This window comes from Rhinolophus ferrumequinum, chromosome 2 (assembly GCF_004115265.2).
Source record: "Rhinolophus ferrumequinum isolate MPI-CBG mRhiFer1 chromosome 2, mRhiFer1_v1.p, whole genome shotgun sequence".
Taxonomy (NCBI): Eukaryota; Metazoa; Chordata; class Mammalia; order Chiroptera; family Rhinolophidae; genus Rhinolophus; species Rhinolophus ferrumequinum.
In genome coordinates this window covers 1,288,027-1,310,730 of record NC_046285.1, presented here as the reverse complement: position 1 = coordinate 1,310,730, position 22,704 = coordinate 1,288,027, and the positions used below count along the sequence as shown (strand labels likewise).

Sequence of the window (22,704 nt, the reverse complement as noted above, 5' to 3'; positions counted from 1 at the left end):
GACACCTTGCACACTCTATGACTTTAAGTCCCTTCCTGTCTCTGAGCCTCAGTTTCCTTACCTGTGAAATGGGAGGTGTAGGAAAATCCTGCTCTGTCAGCACTCTGAAAACACTTTGTATAGTTTAAAGAGGAGCATGAATACAAGGCTAAGATTCTCAGAGTAAGAAGCAGACTTAGAAATCATCTAGTTCAAACTCTTGTGTTCAAAATGGGGAAACTGAGGCCCAGGGAAGGCACCCAGGCAATCAGCTGCAGAGACAGCCAAGTCTCAACCCCAGAGACAGTCCCTACATACAGCTTCTCCCCAAATCTTTTCTCTAACAGACTTCGTTTTTCAGGGCAGTTTTAGGTTATAGCAAAATTGAGCAGAAAGCACAGAGTTCCCACATACCCCATTGCCCCACATACACACGACCTCCCTGCCCAAAAGTGTACATTTGTTACAACCAACATGAGATCTTTTTAGAATCATCAGTCCTGCTCCTGCTCCACTGGCCTTCCTGTCGCTCCCCATAAAATCTCATCTCCTAGCCTAAGGAGACAGGCCAACAAATGTCATGTGTGGCCTAGACGGGGTCCTGGAGCAGAAAAGAGACATTAGGTATAAACCAAGAAAATCTGCATAAAGCATAGACTTCGGTTACTAATGCCATATTGATATTAACTCATTAATTTTAGCACTTACCGGACTAATGTAAGATGCTTAGTCATGGGGAACTGGGTGCAGGGTGATGGGAACTCGCTACACTATTGTCATGATTTTTCTGTAAATATAAAAATGTTTTTAAAAATAAAGTCCATTTAAAAAAAAACTGAATAAGAAAAAATATCCCACTCCCTCAGCCTGGTCCATGGAGCCTGTGGGGTGGGACCCCCTCCCCGTGCCACCCCAGCACCTGGCCACCCCAGCACCTGTACCTGTTGCCCCAGCCACCACGCTCTAGCCTCACGGGCTTGGCCTGCTGTTCTTCGAATGGAAATGAAACGAGAGATTTGCGCTGCGGCGTGCTGGGCTCCTCTTGAATTTGTCCTCTGCTCGAGTATCATCTCCTCAGAGAGATTGTCCTCTGCCATCAAGGTCATGTAGCCTCCCCCACCCCTGCCCTCACTCTTCAGCTCCTAATCCTGTCCCACTTTCTTTTTCTCACTTGTTTTACTACTTGAACCAGTTACTTGTTCTCTGCCCCATAGAATGAATGTGCTCTTTATAAGGGCGGCAGCTCTGTTCTCCTTTTCTTTGCTGAGTACCCAGTCCTTGCATGTTGCCAGCACATAGTAGATGCTCACTTCGTCCCCTCAGTTCCTGTGAAGGCCAGTCCCCACGCCTGACTGACTGACCAGCAGCGACAGCTGGAAGTGAGCGGGGTCTGTGGGTGGAGCTGGAGGTGAGAAGGGACCACAGCCCCCTCATCCTGTCACCGGAGGCCCTCGGTGGTTTTCAGACCCCAGGTGAGAGACAGAAGGGGAACTGCACATGCTCAGGGCCTGCTAAGACCAGACACCAGGCTCTGGGCCTCACGGATCTATTTTCCTCATTTCTTCCTTTTGCAGAGATACCTCCAAGCACTGAGGTATCTCTGCAACACAGGATGGTAAAATGGCAGACCTCAAACAGTCTTCTGTCACTGGTCTTTAAGCTGGGACCCCACACTGCAGAGAGGGACACACGACATTGATGTTGATCCATGCCAGCAGTTCCAAGCCCTCTCCTCCCCCATCATGGCCCCTCTCCAGGTCCTCCCAACCCTCCCTCCATCCTCGATGTAGGGTCAATGCTCAGGGTGGTAGCTGGGGCCTGGGCATACTACTTGTGGGATAGTTTAAATGCACCCTGTTGATGAATTTACCTTTGGACATTTCCTGAGAGTATCTGCTGTGTGCAGGAACTGGGAAGGTGCATGGAGTCATGTCATTTAGAGCCTGCAAACCCTCCAACTGCCTAATACTGAATGACAATCTGGACTCTTCAAGCATAAAGGAAACCCATGAAGTCCCCAGGGGCAGCTCACAAGCTGGTAGCCAGCCTGGCCTCATGGGTGGGAACAGAGTGAGTCCTGCACACACTTCTTCTGCTGTTGTCCCCTGCCTCAGGCAGAAAGTGTGGTGTTTAACGGGATGCCCCTCTGGGTGATCAGTCCTGGCCAGGAGGGCTGAGACCGTGTTTCCCCGAAAATAAGGCCTAGGCAGACCATCAGCTTTAATGCGTCTTTTGGAGCAAAAATTAATATAAGACCCGGTCTTATTTTACTATAAGACTGGGTATAATATGATATAACGTGACATAACGTGACATAACGTGACATAACATGACACGACATGACACGACATGACACGACATGACACGACATGACACGACATGACACGACACGACACGACACGACACGACATAACATGACATAACATGACATAACATGACATAACATGGCATAACATGACATAACATGACATAACATGATATAACATGATACCGGGTCTTATATTAATTTTTGCTCCATAAAACGCATTAGAGCTGATTGCCCGGTTTACGCGCAGCTTGATGTAGACATAAAGCGATCACTGACACTCACAAAATGCAGAGTTGGCAGGGTTAACAGGCTGGTGTCACGTGATTCGGGGCCCACACAAACAGCGCCACGGCCTCAGGCCACGGGAGACCACAGAGGAAGAGGAGGCAGTGTGCAGGAGGCAGCATGCAGCAGTGGCAGCCGCCCCTCCCCAGCCCAGGAGCCCCGCCTTCGGCACTGGGGTCCATCCCCAGGGTCCACCACACCGGAAACATCTGGTTACGTGCTTGCAAATACAACCCATGGATTTCTCTAAACTTTCTGGGGACTTTGTTTTAAAAAGCAACTTTATTGAGATATAATTCACATGTTATACAGTGCCCTCAAAGTGTTTAGTTCAACATTTTAAAAAGTATTCGCAGATATGCACAACAATCACCACAATCGATTTGAGATATTTTCAGTACCTCAGAAAGAAACCTGTACCCTTTGGAAGTCACTCCCCATTTCCCAGACCTCCTCCCAGTCCACTAATCTTCCTTCTCTCTATATAGATTTGTCTATCTGGACATAACATATAAATGCAATCATACAATATGTGACCTTTTCCAACTGGCTCTGTCACTTAGCTTAATGTTTTCCAGGTCCATCCATGTTGTTGCGTGGATCAGCACGTCCTTCCGTTTTGTGGTTGAGCAATATTCCATTGTATGGATAGATCACATTTTATCCACTCATTAGTTGATGGACATTTGGGTTGTTTCCACTTGATAGCTATAATGAAGGATGCTACAAGAATATTGTTTTGTAAGTTTTCGTATGGACACATGTTTTCATTCTCGGGTATACACCTAGAAGTGAAATTGCTGGTGTCTCAGTCTGTTCTGGCTGCTATAACATCCTATACCAGGTAGCGTGTAAACAACAGAAGTTTATTTCTCACAGTTCTGGAAGCTAGAAGTCCAAGATCAGGGTGCTAACGTGTTTGGGTGCTAGCTCCAAGCCTCTTCCTGGTTCATAGCCAGTGTGCTTTCACCACGCCTGCCCATGGTGGGAGGGGCTGGCGTCTCTTTGGAGCCCTTTTTTATAAGGGCTCGAATCCCATCCATGAGGGTTCCACCCTCATGATTCAGGAAACTTCCCAAGGCTCCAAGTACTAAAATCATCACCTTCCTTCAAGGTTAGGATTTCCACATAAGAATTTAATGGTGTGTGGGACTGGAGGGGAGGACACAAAGATTCAGAGCATAACACTGGGTCATATGATAACCCAAGATTATGGAAATCTTGATTGCTTCTTTACGTCCCTGCTGTATTTCTGAGGTCAACCTCTGTGAGTGTGGCTTGCTGTAGCTGTTCATTGTCACTGTCCTATAGTGTCCTGTTGAGCACATACTCCTCAGTTTATCCATTCTATCATGATGAATGGATGTCTGGGCTGTGCCCAGTTTGGAGCTATGATAAATGTTGCTGCTGTGAATATCTTTGAGCCTGCTTCCTGGGCATGCTCATATGTTTCTCTAGGCCACACATTTGGAAGTGCAATTTCTGAGTCATGGGTCTCTGTATCTTCAGCTTCCTTACACACTGCTGTTTGCACCACCACCAGCAGTGTGTGAGAGTCCCAGGCGCTCCTCCTCCTCCTCGCCAACGCTCAGTAGTGTCAGATTCGCTCTGCAAGTCCCCCAAGCACCTCTGCGTTGAAGTCTCTGACAGCAGTAAAATCTCAGTCAGCCAGCCCATCGAGCCTCAGTACCAGCTGTTAAGTGTGTGTAGGTCATGTGAGAGTGCCAGACACACACTTAAGAGCTGGTACTGATGATTAGCCACCCAAATAACACAAATGTCCCTTTTGGTTGTCAAATGTCTAGCCCACCTTTTTTCTTTGGCCTAAAACGCTTGGGAAAGAGAAAGGCTCAGAGGTGATGCCTGTTGGGGGCAGAGTTAGGCAGGTGTTTCTGAGGTGCAATGGGCTGGCTGACTGAGATTTTAGTGCCATCAGAGACAGCACACCAGGTGTCCTGATACTAGAGCAGTCAACCAACCGGAATCTCTGTCTGAGCATTCTGGATGCTTGTGGCATCACTGGCTCATTTGATTGCAGCTACTGTGGTTGAAACATAGGGTCCCTCCCTTCCTGTTGAGTATATTGACCAAGCCCTGGTCATCTCCTCCTGGAAGCAGAGCATTTGGGGCTGAGAGGATCCTGAATACAGACCCATCCTTGGAGGCAGAGACCTTATCTTGTCACCTCTGTGTCCCCAGCACCCATACAGACCCAGACCCAGAGGCAGAACTAACGGCTATTTTTGAATGTCTGATTCCGTTCTAGAACTCTGACTTTTGTCAGAAAAGATAAAATTGCCTTCACTCTATGTTTCAGTGAAAATGACTGAGGCCCACAAATGGGGTGTGACAACCCAAGGGCACAAAGCCAGTGGACAGCCACCAAGCACTTGATTTACACACCCCGGCAATAAGACCCTTGCCTCTGAATGCCTCACCCAAAAGGCCACCTGCTCTAGGAGTTAGCTGAGCCGGAGCTTTTTCCCCTCAAATGGAATCATACTAACCTCATGGAGTTAAATAAGATGCCATATAGAAAAGCATGGGCCCAGTGTGTGTACAGGCAATTAATACATGTTCAGTCATCTATTCATTCATTCATTTATTCTTTCACTGTGCAATAGGCAAAGGCAATTTGACAATCCAGATGGAGGACCATGGAGATGCTCGTGAGCTATGACTCAGAAACTGTGCTCATTAATACACCCCCCGCCCAGTGCCGGGTACTAGGAGCTTAATAAATGTCTATGAAGATGAAATCAGGTTGAAGATGGTGAGGAAGGAAGAGAACCTTCAGTTACAAATATACTTGCTTCCGTATTACATATAGTTTAAAAGAAAAACAGAAAGAAAGGAGGAGAGAAAGAAAAAGAAAGAAGGGAGGGAGGAAGGGGAAGAAAAGATTTAAAAAAAACCACTTAAATATCCTATACTATGAGGGGTTTGGTAAACATTGCCTTCTTTTATTGCTGGGATATTTCAAAGCCGGGTCAGCAAAATATGGCCATGGGCCATCTCTGGCCCACTGCCTATATACGTAAAAAAGAGTAAATGAAAATTAGTCATTAGTTGTGCCTGTGCTTGAACTTTATTATCAATGGAACCATACAGTATGTTCTCTTTTGTGTCTAATTTTTTTCACTCAGCATTACATTCCAGAGTTCTGTTCTTGTATGTATTAGTAGTTCATTCTTTTTCATTGTTGTCTAGTATTTCATTGTATGATTATAATTAATTACTATGTATTATTATCCCCATTCTGCGTATAGGGAAACTGCAGCACAGAGGGCTAAAGTAGTTGCCCAAGAACACAGCAGGTTCACGTTAGATCTGGGATTTAAGCCCAGGGTCCAGAATCTGTACTTTTTCCTCCTGTACAATGCTGCCTCTCATGCTATGTTGATGGAAGCCCAAGGGGTATTGGGAACTCAGAAGAAGGGGCATAGCACTGGCCTGGGAGTCAGGGAAAGCTGCCAGGGAAGTTTAAATCAGAGCCATGGTTCCCAGACTTAGATGTCCACAGGGTCTGGCAGGTGTCCTACGTGATGAAAGCAGATGACCTCTGAAAAACCAGAGCTTAAGATCAGGGAGGCAATAGGGAGCAGTGAGGACTATGGGTAATTGAAGGACACCAAGCTTGAAGAAGACAGATGCTGGCACAGCTCCATGTGACAGTGCCGGCAGAGACCGTGAGGAGCCAGAACGCAGCAGGACTCCTGGGCTGGCACTGGTGGGCAGCTTCCATGCCAGGAGGTCAGCGCCCAGCTGCACCAGTTACTAAATCATTTGACCATCACCCCAGAATTGCCACATGCCCTTTGCCAAAAGTAAAACATGAAAGTCTACCTGTTAAAGTCTCCTGGTTTTTAAATGTTGGTTCAGAAATTATTTTAAAACTGTGCAGGCCAAAGAAAACCTGTGTGTGGTCTGGACTGGCGTGAGTTCATCTGAGAATCCGTCTGAGGGCGGCATAGGAGTGGGAGACAAAGACGGCAAGTTAGCTCAGGTGGAATGCACAGCACAAGGGCTAGACACGAGAAGGATGCGAATCCAGGCCCGGGTTTCCTGCACCAAAAAGAAAAAACCAAAGCCCGCTGGGTGGGGCGGGAGGGTGGGCCAGGCCCAGGGCTGCGTGTGCATGCCGTGACTGCGCTGAGCTCTTTCCCACCCCCACAGATCCTGGAGGAGAACATGAAGCTGGAGTGTAAGTGCCACGGCGTGTCGGGCTCGTGCACCACCAAGACGTGCTGGACCACGCTGCCACAGTTCCGGGAGCTGGGCTACGTGCTCAAGGACAAGTACAACGAGGCCGTTCACGTGGAGCCCGTGCGTGCCAGCCGCAACAAGCGGCCCACCTTCCTGAAGATCAAGAAGCCACTGTCGTACCGCAAGCCCATGGACACGGACCTGGTGTACATCGAGAAGTCACCCAACTACTGCGAAGAGGACCCAGTGACGGGCAGCGTGGGCACACAGGGCCGCGCCTGCAACAAGACAGCCCCCCAGGCCAGCGGCTGTGACCTCATGTGCTGCGGCCGCGGCTACAACACCCACCAGTATGCCCGCGTGTGGCAGTGCAACTGCAAATTCCACTGGTGCTGCTATGTCAAGTGCAACACCTGCAGCGAGCGCACGGAGGTGTACACGTGCAAGTGAGCCTGCCACTGCACTCATGCTGCTTTGGGTCCATCCGGGACCGCCTCCAGCTGTGAGCTAGACTGGGGAGGACCAGTTTCCAAGCTGCAGTCACCCAGCCAGGTCACTTCCCAGATCCCAGGGGACTGCAGGCAGGAATGCTGAGGTTGTCTTTTCCGCGATGGGGCCGCCTCTTCTGGGTGTCCTGCGCACCTGTGTGAAGGAGCCCTCCAGAGCCCTGAGGGTTCTATCCCCTGCAGTGCTGCTCTACCCTCCCCCAGACACCGCCTCCGACTCGCCCTCCTGGGCTGCAGCAGAGCCTCAGACAGCAGGAACCCTGGATCCGAGGGCCTCACATAGCAATATTTAACAATTTATTCTGATAAAAATAATATTAATTTATTTAATTAAAAAGAATCCTTCCACCTCATCGGGATCCGTTTTCTGCAATCAAAGTGGACTGTTTGCTTTCCTTGCAGGATAATTTTGTTGCTAGGACAAGGAGCCAAGTAGAACTGTACATAATTATTCTTTATGCAGGTATTTCTACTAGTTGATTTTGCAAGTACCCCTTGCTGCACTAGACGTCTAAGTACAAGAGTAGATTATATATATTATATATATGTATATAATATATATAATATATATATAACATATATATATTTCACACATGCCCCCCACACACACACACTGTTATTTTTTGTTTTTGTTTTCTGTTTGCTGCTACTTATGCAGAAATTTAAGCTGATCCAGAATTGGAGACATTTTTCAGAATACGTTTCACATCCTTTAGTCCTCCCCCTCTCAAACCAGAAAAATCCAGTTTGAAATATATAGAAAGAGGAAAGACAATAATAAAACTCCCAGCAGTTTCCGTCTTTTGGAAAGTGAGCCGCTGGATAAGAGAATATTTTGTAAGAGACTATTTTTATATGAATATTTTATTTATACTGAGTTTGGCTGTGTCATTCCATGACCTGTGCTTCTTAGTTCTGGTACTTGCTTTGGGATAAGGAGGGGCAAGTCCTGGGGGTGTAGTCAGGCACCGCCAGGACCCTCACACAGCTGGAATTTGGAGTCCTGTTGGCCCAGTGGGAAAGGCGGCCCCTGGACACCTGGGCTGCCATGTCAACGGTGTTACCTGGGTCAGGAACTGGCTTCCCAGCCTCCGCCTGTTCAGCTCAGGCCTTGGGTGCAAGGTCACTGAGTGGTGTGACCTCGTGAGCAGCCATGTGCTGAGCAGGTCTGTGCCCTCAGCAGTGCACGACTATCACAGGGACTCAGTCAGCGCGACTCTGCAGAGTCCAGCTCAGGGAGCCTACTCCTCACCGGAACGCCCCTGCCATTGCTGTGTGGCACCCCACCCCCACCCCGGGGGGGTGTGAGGTACGTCCTCAGTTATAGGGCACGAAAGCAGGAGTGAGGGGTCCAGTCAGCAGCAGGGCCCAGCAGGGCTTCCTAGATGTCACTGTCCCAGGGCAGACTGTCAGAGAGAGGTGGACGAGGACTCTGTTCTGGGTCCACCTACACCCAATGCCTCTCAACCTGCAAAGCTTTCCTCCAAGAGGCTGTGGGTGTTCTGTGTCTGCCTGCATTCCTGTGTGTGTGTGTGTGTGTGTGTGTGTGTGTGTGTGTGTGACTTTAAGAATTCTTTGGGTAGTTATGTGACTTTGCACCTTTAGGTACCTCTGGGGTGCTGATGTGTGTATGTCTTGTGTGTTCCTTTGTGTATCCAGCTCTCTCTGTATCTCTCTCCATCTGTGTGCCTGAGAGATCTGGGGTGGTGTGTGCATATAGGTGTCTGTCTGTGTATCTGCTGATCTCCAAGTCTCTGTTTGCAAGGGAGGGCTGTGGTGTGAGGCAGATTGCAGAGACCTTTGGCAATTGTGTTGAGCCACCAAGCGATGGCACATCTGAACTCTAGGCCCATAGACACTGGTGAAACTCAGATACCTCTGAGACCACAGCCCCAAGGCCCCATTCACTGGGAACCCCCTTAGTGCCTAGGCTGTGCCGGACACCCAGTGTCAGCAGTGGGCCTGGATCACAGCATGGACAAATAAAATGGCTGGACAGTTTGTTGATTTTTTCCCTTGGACCATTTTTTTCTTCTTGGTTGTCAGGATGGGTAGGCATGTGAAGGAATGAGTGGATGGGTGGATGGGTGGATGGATGGATGGATGAGTGGATGGGTGGGTGGGTGAATGGGTGAGTGAGGAGAAAACATACAGAAGTGTCTTGACGCCCCCCATGTCACAATCTATCTCTGCCTTGGCAAACCTACTGTGTCTATCATGAACAAAGAGGGCTCCCAAGCCTGCCCCTGGCCTCAGGGCCCCTGAGAATGGAGGAGGTTCTGCCCAGCCTCCTTGGCTGACCATTTAATGTTAATCACATATACATGATATTAGAAGTCACCCTCATGTCCGACCTTACTATCCAGGTGAGGAGTGTACCTGGCATGAGGGCAGCTGGACTTGTGAGAAGAATAAGCACATCAGCTGGCAACCTTCCACCTGGCCCCTTAGCACACTCTTAGTTCTCAACCCTGGAGCCTGCCCTCTCTCTGAGGTGCCCAGTTCAGCTGTGCTCAGCCTCAGTTTCTCCATCTGTAAAAGTGGGATAAAAATACCTACCTCCCAGGACTGTTGTGAGGGTCCTCCCAGTAATGATTGTATGGCACTATGAGTTTCAAAGCAATAGATGAATGCTAAATATTATTAATATTAAATGTTAACTATGATTATTACTATTCTCTCCATAATGATAAGATCCTTCAAACACAGCTTGTGCTGATAAATATTTGGGTCTGTGTTAGGCAAATATATTCCTCCTGCCTTTGCTTTAATCCTAAAGTGGCTTTTCAATAAAACTGACATTAAAACGGCAAAAATTGAAAGAGGCTGAATCAAACCACCAGGTGGTCCAGGATGCTAGTGCTGGAAGCTCGTGTCCAGGTGGATGACAACCGTGGGAAGAGAGCAGCTCAGCACAGCCCATTAGAGCCACATGGGAACGTCAGGCCCTCTGACTTCTCAAGAAGGGCTGAACATTCGGGTTTTTAAAGGAAGAACTCTTATTTTCTTGGTATGTTGACAAAACACCATGAGGATGGAGCAAAACATGACTGCAAGCTGAACGTGGCCTTTGTGCCACCAGTGTGCAGCCTCTGACTTGACAGAATCTCTTGTTTTAAAGAGAGAAAAACTGAGGCCCAGAGAGGGACAGAGTTTTATGCAAGGCCACACAGCAAGCACAGCAGACAGAAGACCAAGGACAGGACTTGTGCCTCCTGGAAAGGCCTTTCACCAACACTGAGGCAGCAAAATAATGTGGAGGGATGGGGTTGGAAGGGATAAAGTTCCTATGGCACTTTGTTCAGATATATGGATGTGTTCTTAAGTGTGTGTTCATGTGCACTGACACACCCTCTGAACCTAAGTTCAGAACTAGCTCAAGGCTCCACAGAGCTATGGGCCTATGCCCTGAACCACTGTAGGGGGTGCCCTGGCAGCCAGCCAGAGGAACCCCAAGTCCTCCCATTCCCCCACCCACACCTTCCAATCAAGGAATCCCTCCACAAGACTCAGGTCAGGAGAGTCCTGGGTAAGGTTTTCACCACCTACGATGGAGCTGTTCCCTGCAATCTTCACAGCATGTTTGTGACGTGTTTTCTGAGCCCCTACGAAGCCTCCCATTCCCACTTACAGATGAGGACGAGGCTCAGGGAAGAGAAGTGACTTCTTCAAGACCCTATCTCCAGGAAGTGAGAAAACAAAGGCTGTAGTCCGGCTGTCCCACATCAGCCCGTGGCACTTGGCCCCGAGCCTTCTTCACCTCTAACAGAAGCTTTAGGAAGATAGGAAGGCCTGTGGAACACACAGGGCATCCAAGCCTGACACAGATCGTCATTGTCAGCTCCTTCCTCCACCTTACTGAATGCATCCGACAGGTCACCAAGCTCTGGCACTTCTTCCCAGGGTATCGCACAGCCCACCCACCTTCCTCACTTACTCTGGCCACCGTCATTTCTCACCTAGAAGAATGCCACCATCTCCTCCCAGGTCTCCCTGCCTCCACTCATGCCCTATCCAGCCAGCCTTCCAAGCTCTGGCTAAACCAGTCCACTCCCTCTACAACCAGCCGTGGCCCTCCCATTGTCATGCAGATATAGACCAAGTTCCTCAGCCCCCCATGACCCGGCACTTGCCATGCTGGCAGCCTGGCCTCTGCCTCTTCTGCACAGCAGTAACAAGGATGCCATTTGTGAAGTAATTGCTCTGTGCCAAGCAAGGTTCTAGCAATTTTCATGTCTTCTCTCTTATCTTCACACCACCCTGTATATCTTGTACTTTGACAGACACCCAGGGGGATGTGGGGCGTGAGTCGTGGAGCCACACAAGGAAGACCTCTGGGTCCCTTAGTGGCCACTTGAAGAAGAGCCACTTGATCATCAGCAACACCCATGGGCAAGAAATGTGTTGTGGGAAGACCCTGAGGTTTGGCGCTCGTCTGTTATAGCCCAGAGCCCCTCCCTCATTAGCCTCCAGCCACAATGACCTCCCTTCTGTTTTCCAACATGCGAGGCTCCAGCCTGCCCCTGGGCCTTTGCACGTGCTGTTCCCTCTGATTTTTTGCGTAGATGGATTGTCTGGTTAATAAGACTTGACTCAAATGCACTTAAGTATATACCTCCAACCACCCTTGCTTCCAGCAACTTTCATCCACTATTTTCATTTCTTTGTGGCTTTTACCACTATCTGAATGATATTTCTCATTTATTAGAGGCTGTACATTACAGTGGTTAAGAGCGTTGACTCTGGAGCCAGATGCCATGTGTTCAAAGCTGGCCCTTCTATTACTGGCTGTGTGGTTTAGGGCAAGTAATTTAACCTTTCTGTGCCTGTGTTTCACTCTGTGTAAAATGGGGACAGGAAGAGAATTATCACAGTGATTCAATGAGCTAACACATGTAAATTGCAAACTATCGTGCCTGGAACACTCCAGGGCCGTGGAAACGTGCGGTTTGGGTGTTGCTGTGCTGATTAAGTCCCATGAGTGCAGGCCTCCAGCGGTCGATGTTGCCACTGGGTCCCCAGTGCACAGCACATAGTTAGGCGTAATAAATGTTTGCTGAATAAGAAGGACTAAAGAGCTGGAGCCTGTTTCCCAACTTACCAGGCCCCTGCCTAGCCCCACGCTGGGGGGCGGCAGGCTCAGGCAGGCGTCTGAAACTGAGAGCTGGGGGAAGAGACGGGGGCTGGGTGGGGGCCGCTGAGACAGAGCAGACCCCCTTGATGTGGTCACAGGCGCATCTGCTCCATTGACAAGGTGGCTGTCGGTTGCCCCAACAACACTCCTGGCCCCAGAAGAATGTGCTGGAGACAACGGGAGAGCTCTGCAGCCACCCCCCAGCTTAGCCTCTAGGGTGGCAAGCTGCCTCTGACCCAGAGAAAGTGTCATACCATACGCTTGTGCACGCACACACAGACCCATGGTTGCACATGGACAAGGAGCAAAAGACTCAGAGGGACCCTCATGCACCCAGAGGGCCACACATGACTGAGGGAGGGACCACATCCTCACAAAGGAGGTGTAGACACACACAACCGCTATGGCCAGAGCACCAGACAGACCCCCACAAAAGGCCCCAGGAGACATACACAGACCACTGCAAGGAGTCCAGGGTCACACTCACAAGATGCCACCTATCCAGACGCTGGCCACAGGCTGGGCAACTTGTCTCACCTGGGAGGCCATGGTGTGACCTTCAATATTCACCTGTGGTCCCTGGTACCTGCAGGCCCCAGTGTGCGTGCGTGCGTGCGTGCGTGCATGTGTGTGTGTGTGTGGTGTGGTGGCAGGTGAGAGTCAAGGAAGTACAGGTTGGAGGGAGGCCCAGCGCCACCTCCCTCAGGAGGGAGGCCACACCCAGACTGGAGATAGTTGAGGAAGAGGAGAGACAACCTCAAGGCCTGAGAGAGCAGCTGCTGAGGCTCCAGTCCTGCTCACTCACAGAGCCGTGTGCCCCCCCAAAGCCCCGCTCTCAGCCCCAAACGCTGGGTTCCAACCACAGCTCTGCCGCCTGCTACTGTGGAGAGATTGGGCCTGGCCTCCCTCCCGCTGAGCCTCAGTGCTCTCGCTGCAAAGGGCAGAGGGTGATTTAGGGTGGAGGTCCCCAGTGCTGCCAAGAGCAGACAGCAGCTATGAATACCCAGTGTCGACGAGACAGCACCCTGCACTGCCTGGATTCAGTCCCCACTGCCATCGGGTGCCAGGACTATGGGCCTCTGCCTGAAACAGGCCTCAGACAGGGATTCTGAAAGCGCAGGCCCAGACCTCGTTCGGGATCAGGAGATCAACAGGGCAAAACTATTTTCATGGTAATACTAAGAAATGTGCCTTTTCCACACTCGTTCTCTCACGAGTGTGCAGCGGAGTTTCCATGAGGCTACAGTGGCTGCCGGGTGGTATCCTGAGCTCCTGAATGCAGGGGCAGATATGAGACTCCAGCTGACTTCTACTAAAGCCCCACATGAAAGAAATTAGAACAAATGTCAAATAATGCCACTCTTCTCACTGAGGTTTATTTTATTGGTTTCAAAACAAAAAGCTATTTTTCATTAAAAATGTGTTATTTATGTAAACATAGTGGGTTCATTATAATTTTAAATAAATGAATACATAAACATTTATATTTTTGTCAGCTTTAATTTCTGTTACTGTAAATATCGATAGATATAAAATATACAACAGCTCTGTGTCTGCAATAATCTTTTTAAATGTTAAGGGGTCTTGAGACCCCAATGACAGAGGCCTGTTGCCTGAGACACACGGCTAGCGATTGATAAGAGTTCCTCTGCTCACCCAAAGTCAGTAAATAATAAAAATAGGGAGCATATCCGGAGTCCTTACTGTGTGCCAGGCCCCATTTTAAGGGGCTGTAGAGGGATCATTGGATGGACTCCCCACACCAGGCTTATGAAGTAGGTGTTGCTGAAGCAGAGGAGGAAACCAAGGCTGTTTCCGGTCACCTGACGAGGTTGTGGGACCAGGAAGTGGCAGAGTCAGGACTGGAATCCAGGCCGCCTGACCTGAGAGCAGCCCCGCCCCAAACCCTGCCTCTCTGTGCTTCCTAGGCCTAGGGTTGCCAGATAAAATACAAGGTGCCCATTTCAGTTTGAGTTTCAGATAAGCAACAACAGCAAAAAAATGTGGTACAAGTATGTACCGGACATTGCATGGGGCATACTTGTACTATACTAAGAATAGCTTGTTTATCTGAAATTCAAATTGCACTAGCATCCTATATTTTTATTTGCTAAATCAGTCAACCCTAACTGTGCCAGGCCAGCTCTGGGAGCTGACGACCCTCACCTCGCAGGCATGTGCCCCGGGCAGCATGGCCCAGCCGCTGTGTGCCTGGGTCCAACACCCCCACCTCTCTGAGGGGGGAGGCAGCAGGGCAGCTGAGTTTCTGTGGCGGTCAATGGGCAGTTTCTCTCTTGTGACATTTCCCCTCAGATCCAGAACTTGGGGGTGTCTCCACAACCACCCATCTGTCCCCCACCCTCCACCCTGGGCCCCACAGCTACTCAGGCTTACTCTGACAGGTTGTGCCAGAACTGGGCAGTCTACTTACCCCACCCACACCCTCTGCCATCCACGAAGGCAGTCTTTCTTCCTTCTGCCTCAGCACCCCACTGCACCCCATCCCAGACCTGCCCGGTAACAGGGGAGGACTGGGTTCTCTGGAGTCTCCCTCGGACCCTCTGGCCTCCAGCAGGGCATAGCTGGGCAGTGGCCGTTCAGCTACAGGAGCTGTACATCTGTAGGTCCTGGGTCTCCCCCGTCACGGTGACACCCATTCAACCTACAAAGAAGCTGAGGCTCAGCTCCCAGCACCTGTCATTTAGCACTTAATTAAACACCAGGCTGTGCATCCTGAAATCCAGACCCTCCTCTTTGCAGGAACGTCTGTCTTCTGCCCAGAACAGCCTCCAGGCCACCGGCCGACCAGCACACCTGGGATGGGGCAGAGAGGAGACTCATTGCAGACACTCTGATGCTGCTCTCGCCACTGGAAGGCAGCCAGAGCCACACATCCACCAGGGACACGGCGGGGCTGACTCAGTGAGCACACTGGTACTCTTTGACTTAACACAGAATTACTTCCCTGAGTAAGTTCCTTTCTCCGCCAAGCATGTCCTCTTCTCGGCTGTTTCATTCTTTGTGTGACCTCTGAGATGATCAGTTCATGTAGTTAAGCACCGCTGCAGGCAAAGAAGTCACCACGTGTCAGGAGCCCCAGCAAAGTGCACTCAGGAGAGAACTTAAGACTGGAGTTCCGACGGGGGTGTAGGATTTGGGTTCAGACACTGTGCTCTGTGTGATCCTGGGCAAGTTGCTTAACCTCTCTGGGCCTCAGCTTCCTCATCTGTTATTGAGTGTTAGTGTGTGCCAGGCCCTTTCTAAGCACTTTTACAGATCCTTTCATGTAATCCTCACAAAATAAGTATAGTTATCAGCTTCAGTATAGGAGTTGGCTTGGACACTGTGACATAGTACTACAATCTGGGCGGCTTACACAACAGAAATGTATTTCCTCACAGTTCTGGAGGCTAGAAGTCCAAAACCAAGGCACCGGCAGGGTTGGCTCCTTCTGAGGCCGTGAGGGAGAAAGTACTCCACGCCTCTTCACTTGGCTCATAGGTGGTCATCTTCTCCCTGAGAATCCATACTGTCTTCCTTCAGGGGGTGTCTCTGTGTCCAAATTCCCCCTTTTCATAAGGACATTGGATGAGCGTCACCCTAATGACCTCATTTTAACTTGATCTCCTCTTTAAACATCTTATCTTTAAACAAGGTCATATTCTGAGGTACTGGGGGTTAGGACTCCAACGTACAAATTTAGGGGGGCACAATTCAACCTATAATACCTGGTTACAGGTGAGGCAAAGAGTTTAAGTGACTGGCCCAAGATCACACATGCTTTAAATGCTAGAAGCAGGACTCAAATCCAGGTTCTAGAACCCCCACGGCTGTCCACCCCTCAGCAGTGTTGCCCGTTCAGCCTGAGCCAGTCCTCCCAACCTGAGAGCGCTATGCCAGGGATGAATGCATAAGCCATGTAACACGTTTACAACAGTGCCTGGCACAGAATCAGTACTGGACAAGTGTCAGCTGATAATATAATGGTTCAAATGGTGCCCTGACCTCTCATGTTGTGTGACTTCCGGAGGGGTTTCACCTCTCTGGGCCTCAGTTTCCTCATCTATGAAAGGTGGGGTGGATAAGAGTTGTCCCCCAGATGTCTGCAGTGAGGCTCTCTGAGGCTCCCCAATGTCCTCCAAGCACATCCGCCAGCACCAGGAGAGACCCCACCCCCTCCACCTTCTCTCCAGGTGCTGGGGCTGCTGCAGGTCTGAGGGGCTCCCGAGCCCACCTCCATGTGGCCTCCCGCAGGGTATGGCAGAATCACTAGGATGTCTGCTTCAGGCCCAAATGGAGTCACAGGGACCGGTTTGCCCTCCTGCCTGGAACAAACCAACAAAATAGACAAAATAAGATGAAAGAGTGATTATCGAGACACTGAATTTCAGACCACCAAGGGCAACAAAGCCCGCAATACGGAAACAAACAAGGTGAGCTCCATGCTTGCCCAGCTTGCTGCCTTGTGAGTTTCTAGGCTGGGCCACGGGAAGAGCGGGCTGCACAGGGCCCAGGGGGCTCCACAGCTACACGGAGATCGAAGCAGCCGCAGTCTGCAGAACAGAGCACCTGCAAGGACACAGTGCTCAAAGAGAAGCCTGCAGACTCACAAGGTGCCCCCCTGAGTACCCAGCAGGGTAATCGGTGTATTTGAAAGGTCACCTGGTGTCACACAGACCTGGGACTAGTACCTGCCCCTGCCAGCCAGACTGAAAAGCCTCCCAGATCACAGGGCAGTGAGTGGAGCACTCGGGAAGGCCTTGCCTCAGGGCTGAGGAATGGCGCCCCTGGACTAAGCCCTGCCCCAGACCCACCAGACAGCAAAGCCAGCTTCCAGGTGACTTGCCTGCCTCTCTGAAGGAGATTTAGAAGAGTACAAAGACCTCCAGTACCCGACCAAGTAAAAGTCAAATGGCTGGTATCCAATGGGAGATGGACAGGCACACAAAGGGCAGGAAAACACACCCATGGTGAAGAGAAAAGTCAGCCAATCACAACCAACCCAGAACTGTCACAACACTAGCATTAGTAGAGAAGGACGGTAAAAGAGTTACTGTGACTATATGCCACATGTTCAAACGTTGAGAAGTGGAGCACAGAAAGAAGGCCTTGTAGAGATGAAGGCTACGAGGTCTGAGACGAATATGCTGGACAAGGAAACAGCAGATTACACACTGCAGAAGAAAAGAAAACTTAGGCTCAGCTAGAGAAACTATCCAGCATGAAACACACAGAGGAAAAATAATCGTTTTTTAAAATGGAAAGTGCATTTGTGAGCTGTGAGGCAACTTCAAGCAGCCTTACATACAAGTAGCTGGAGATTGGGAAGGAGAAGTGGGGAGGAGGGCAGCAAAAAAAATTTGAAGAAATAACTATTGAAATCTTTCCAAATGTCATGAAAAATAATAGACCCCAAAACTCAACAAACTCCAAACACAAGAAACATGAAGAAAATCACACGAAAGCACATCATATCAAAATGCTCAAAGCCAGTTGTAAAGAGAAAAATCCTAAAAGAAGCCAGAGGGGGGTAAAAACATTACTTTTTCAGGCACAAAAGTTGAAAGAATTCATCAACAGCAAACAAACACTCCAAGAAATGCTGAAGGAAGCCCTTGAGGAAGACAGAAAACGACCCAGATGGAAACCTAGGTATACACGAAGGAATGGAGAGCATTGGAAATGGTAACTCCATGGGAAAATGTAAGATGATTTTCCATATTATTGTCATAACTTTCAAAACTAATTGACTGTTTAAACAATGAACTATCTATTGTGGGGGTTATAATTTTGATGAGAAGAATGTGGCAGAGAAGAGTTATGTCACCTGTCTACCAGGGTAAAGGCAGGTGTGAATTCAAGTCTGTAAGCTCTGCTTGAAGTTGAAGAATTTGGTTTTCTTTCTGGTCGAAATAAAAATATTACAGTTACAAATACTTGGAGATATATGCACATAGATATATAGATATATGAATCTACACCTATATAATGAATATATTCACATGGGATTTGCCTGTGAACCTATTCACTGCAGTTACACCAGTGGGAAATTTACGCATTTTGTGTTCTTTTTGGTTATCTGTATTTTGTAATTTTACTTTATTCTGATTTGGTGCAGAAATTTTTAATTCCTTTGGGAAGAATAAAGCCTTTGGTTACATGAAGGTGTGGGAACTGTTTTGAGAATCCATTTCTTTTCCTATTCACGTATTAAAGTTGGTCCCCCCACAGGGCCCCTTTCTCAAGAAGGCCCAAGGCAGTGTGACCCCCACTTGGAAATGTTCTGCCCTGCGTGGCCAGAGGCAGGGCTCTGCAGTGCCTACAGGATCTCCGCCAGTGGAACAGTGATCCCCGACTTGGCTGCACATGGGCAGTACCCCCCAAGCTTTGAAGAGCCGATGTCTTGACCCCATCTCAGAACTGCGGTTGGATGGGGTGGGGGTCAGACTGGGTCTGGGGACCTCTCGAAGCTCCCTGCTTTCTCTTGAGGAGCTGAGGCTGGGGACCATCGAGGTGGTACTTAGGTGACATCAGTTAACTGTCCCCTGCCGCAGAACTTTGCAAGGTACATAATGTTTATTCCCAGGTTACAAGTAACAAAATAAGGCTCAGAGAGGGCTGCACTTCTGGTTTGTCCCAGACCAGAAGCCAGGCAAGGGCAGACCCAGGCTTGATGCCCGGGGTCCCACTATTAGGCTGCACACTGTCCCACCAAACACTTCACTCTCCATGTGGCCAAGTCTAGATTTATTTTTTTCTGCATCCCACATTCTTAATCTCAGAAAACAGCTCCTTGAACAGCTTCCCAATTACCAATCACTCAAAGTCACCCACGGTTCCCCCTTCTCCTCCCCGCCCTCAAATCCAATCAGTCACCAGATGCTGCTGGGTCCACCACCTGACTCTCTCCTCTCCAGCCCACCATCACTGTCTACTCAGGCCTTGTCCTTCCCCAGGACTACGGCCCTGCTCTCCTAGCTCTCTGAGCTCAGGCACCTCTCTGGGCACCCCTGGTACTGTGCTGCTTTCTCTCACACTGGATAGAGGCTGCGTTCCCTACCAGACTGGGATCACCTCAAGGACGGGGACCATATCTGATCCTGACCAAGACCGCAGACAGGGCAGGGTGCTCTAATGGGCTCTAAGTAAATGCTTAGTGGATAGATGAATGAATGAATGAATGAATGAATGAATGAATGATTGCCAGACCTTTCCTTTCTTCGCCACTGGGCTCTGAGGTCTTCAGAGTTAGGCATTATTTCATTGTGCTCTGTGTGCCAAGCTCTCAGCACCTGACCAACCTGAGAAAGCCCCAAGAAATGTTTGTTAATTGAATAATGGAAAGGGCCTTTGATGCTGCCTCTATCTGTAATGCACTTCCTCCAGACATCCACCAAGGGAACCACAGTGTTTTTACCCTAATGCTGTCTTTTGGGATATCGCTTTTAAACTGGTTATTAGGAAACAAGACTCACAAAGAACCTTTGACCTTCCCTTTTCCCTGCCTAAGAGATTCGGAGGTAAAGACGCACTCCAGGAAGAAAATCTTAGGTTGTTCACCTTAGCAGCCTAATGTGAACTGAGCATGGCAGTTAGGAGGGTGTCGCACAGGCCCTGTTCATTAGATCATTCCCTGCGTGTAACCCAGTGTTTCTGGGTTGCCCAGCAAGAATATTCCTGCCATGTATGTCCACTCTTCCTCAATTCCCTGTAAATCACCCATCCTCATGTTTGAAATCTAAGACCCCTCCCTTTCTCCTTTGTCTAAAACATCGTATGTACCCAATGTTGCCTCACTGCCTTTGGAATTTTCATGCTTATGTGAATTACCCGTGTGCATATATTAAGATTTGTTTTTCTCTTGTTACTCTGTCTCTGTTAATTGGATTATTAGTCCAGTTAGAGGTTTGAAAGTGGGAGAAAAAGCATTATTTTTTTAGCCTCTGCATCCCGATGGTTCACTCGCTCACCTCCTTCAGACTTTGCTCAAATGTCACTGATGAGACCTGATCTCCCTACTTAAAACTCAGTCTTTTTCCTCCCAGAACTCAGATCTCCCTTCCTTTGCACTACTGTCCACCTCCTCACATATGAAATCATTCACTTATTTATTATGTTGACTGGTTATTTTCTGTTTTACCAACCACCATCACCAGAAAAAGAAAAGTTTTTTTATACACAGAGCTTTTTGACTCTCTATTTTGCATAATTTTGCCAGTGCTTAAAACAGTGTCTGGCACATAATAGCTGCTCAATAAACACTTGTTGAATAAAGAAATGTTTTTTGTTCTGCCAGTGACTGTTTTGTGGACTGGGGCTGACTCCTTAATCCCTCTGAAACTCATATTTAAAAAAATAATAGCAAAAACAATAATAGTAATAAAGAAGGTTGTGTGGTATGGCAGTCGTTGGCACTGCTTGCAAATATTCTGTGCTGCATCCCCCGAGCACATAGTAGACCTGTGCTCCTCGCCTTTTGGGGCTGGCCATGTGACTGCCAGTTTGAATGGAAAGGGAACTGATGTGTCTCACTTCCAGGCAGACACTTTAAGAGCCAGTAGCAACTCCCTATTCCGTCCTCCCCTCTGCCACAGTGACTGGCAGTGTTCCTGATGTGGCCACTGCATCAGCCTGACTCAGTGATACAAGCAAAGCCACAGCTGACCCATTCTGGACATGTCGCATGAGTGAAAATCAACTTTTGTTGTATTAAGCCACCAGGATTTGGGACTTTTGGGAATAACTCAGCCTCTCCTGACTGATCAGATTCTGTAGTTCCTGGGTACCCTGAGGGCTCATGCCCCTTTGCACCGGAAGATGGAAGACGGGGGAAGGTGTAGACCTGCCACAATAACAATGACAGTGACTCATCAGTGCCCCTAGATTGCCACGTGGTATGGTCACAACAAACCAGATGAGGCACTGCTTTTTTCCCCTTGGATGTACAGAAAGGTGAGACACTTGCCCAGGGAACTGTGAGGTGGCAGGGTCAGCACCTGAACCCAGGCAGTCTAGCTCCAGAGCCTGGGCTCCTCACAGTAAGCCACACCAGAGGGGTCCCTTGTTTCCACCTCTGTCATTCTTCAGGTTCCTGCCACCCTCATCCCAGCTGCCAGCTTGAGCAAGGCTTGCAGCTCAATGCCTGGCCTCTCTGCTACCCTTGGGCCCAGGTGATGCCGAGTCCAAGTGTCTTTGCTAAGACAGTCACGAGGATGGGTGTCTGTTGGTCACAGAAGGGCACCAGGTCTGGCAGGCATCTGAACACAGACTGTGGCTGCTGGGAACCCTGTGGGCCTTACATGTCAGTGTGCAGATTCATCCACACTCCTTTGGAGATCTCTCTGTCCTTCATAAAAAGCACCAAGAGCTCCTGGCCCCCATCCGGTAGCGTTGCTCGGGTCAGAGAGTGACCATCTGGTTTAACAACGCAGGAGACAGAGGCTCTGAGAGGGACACGCACTTAGTGAGGGCCACACAGCTGGGATGAGGCCTCAGTTTGCCTGGATTTAACTTTTGAGAAGCCAGTTTTCATGATTAGACACACCCCTCCTTGAGAAGTCTTCCTTATTTAAATTTGGGGTGCATGATGAGAGACTTCCACCCATGGACCTGAGGAATGGAGATAAGGGAAAGAGGCATTTGTTGTGCCAGGAGCTTGACATGAGAAACCTCACCAAAGCCTCTGAGATGGGTCTCATTGTGCCCATTTCACAGGTGAGAAGACTGAGGATGCCAAGCAAAGGGGCCACTTGTCTGAAGTCACAGGGATGCTGAGTGGCCAAGCCAGGACTCACACCCCTGCTCCTGACGATAACCAGGGCTCATCCTGCAAGACCACAGACCGCCAGCTTCGTGGCCACCACCTCTGCAAGAGCTGCCCCTTTGGTGGGGAACTGAGTAGGAAGCTGAAAGCATCTAGGACAACTGATTTTGGGGGAGGCAGAGTCACACAGACTTTAGTTCCTGGCTCTGTGACTTGGGCCAGGGCTTCACCTGCTGAGCCTCAGCCACCTCGGCAGTACAATGGGCATAATACGGGATCGTTTCGGCAATGAAATAATGAGGTCAAGTGCACCGCACAGCACGTGCTGGTAGTAGGTGCTCCGTACATGTCCACCCGAGCACTCCCCGAGTGGCAGGCACCCAGGTGCCTGCAGTGCCCGCTGGCCCAAATAGCCCTGCAGGGCATCTCCTCGTGGCCTTGTATTGCATGTCGCCTACGGAATCTGTGATAATGTCTTGGGAGAGGCATCCAGGAGCAGAATTGTTGAGTCACAGGTAAGTGT

At 49.4% G+C, this 22,704-nt stretch overlaps 1 protein-coding gene across 1 annotated transcript in view; it reads left to right on the top strand.

Moving 5' to 3' along the window:
* The window catches only part of WNT7A (Wnt family member 7A), a 62,010-nt gene extending 54,273 nt beyond the window's left edge, over positions 1-7,737 (top strand). Inside the window, exon 4 of the mRNA XM_033132915.1 lies at positions 6,749-7,737. Coding sequence (XP_032988806.1) covers positions 6,749-7,228 — 480 coding nt within the window. The 3' untranslated portion in view covers positions 7,229-7,737. The remainder of the gene's footprint in view (positions 1-6,748) is intronic.
* The last annotated feature ends 14,967 nt before the right edge of the window (positions 7,738-22,704 follow it).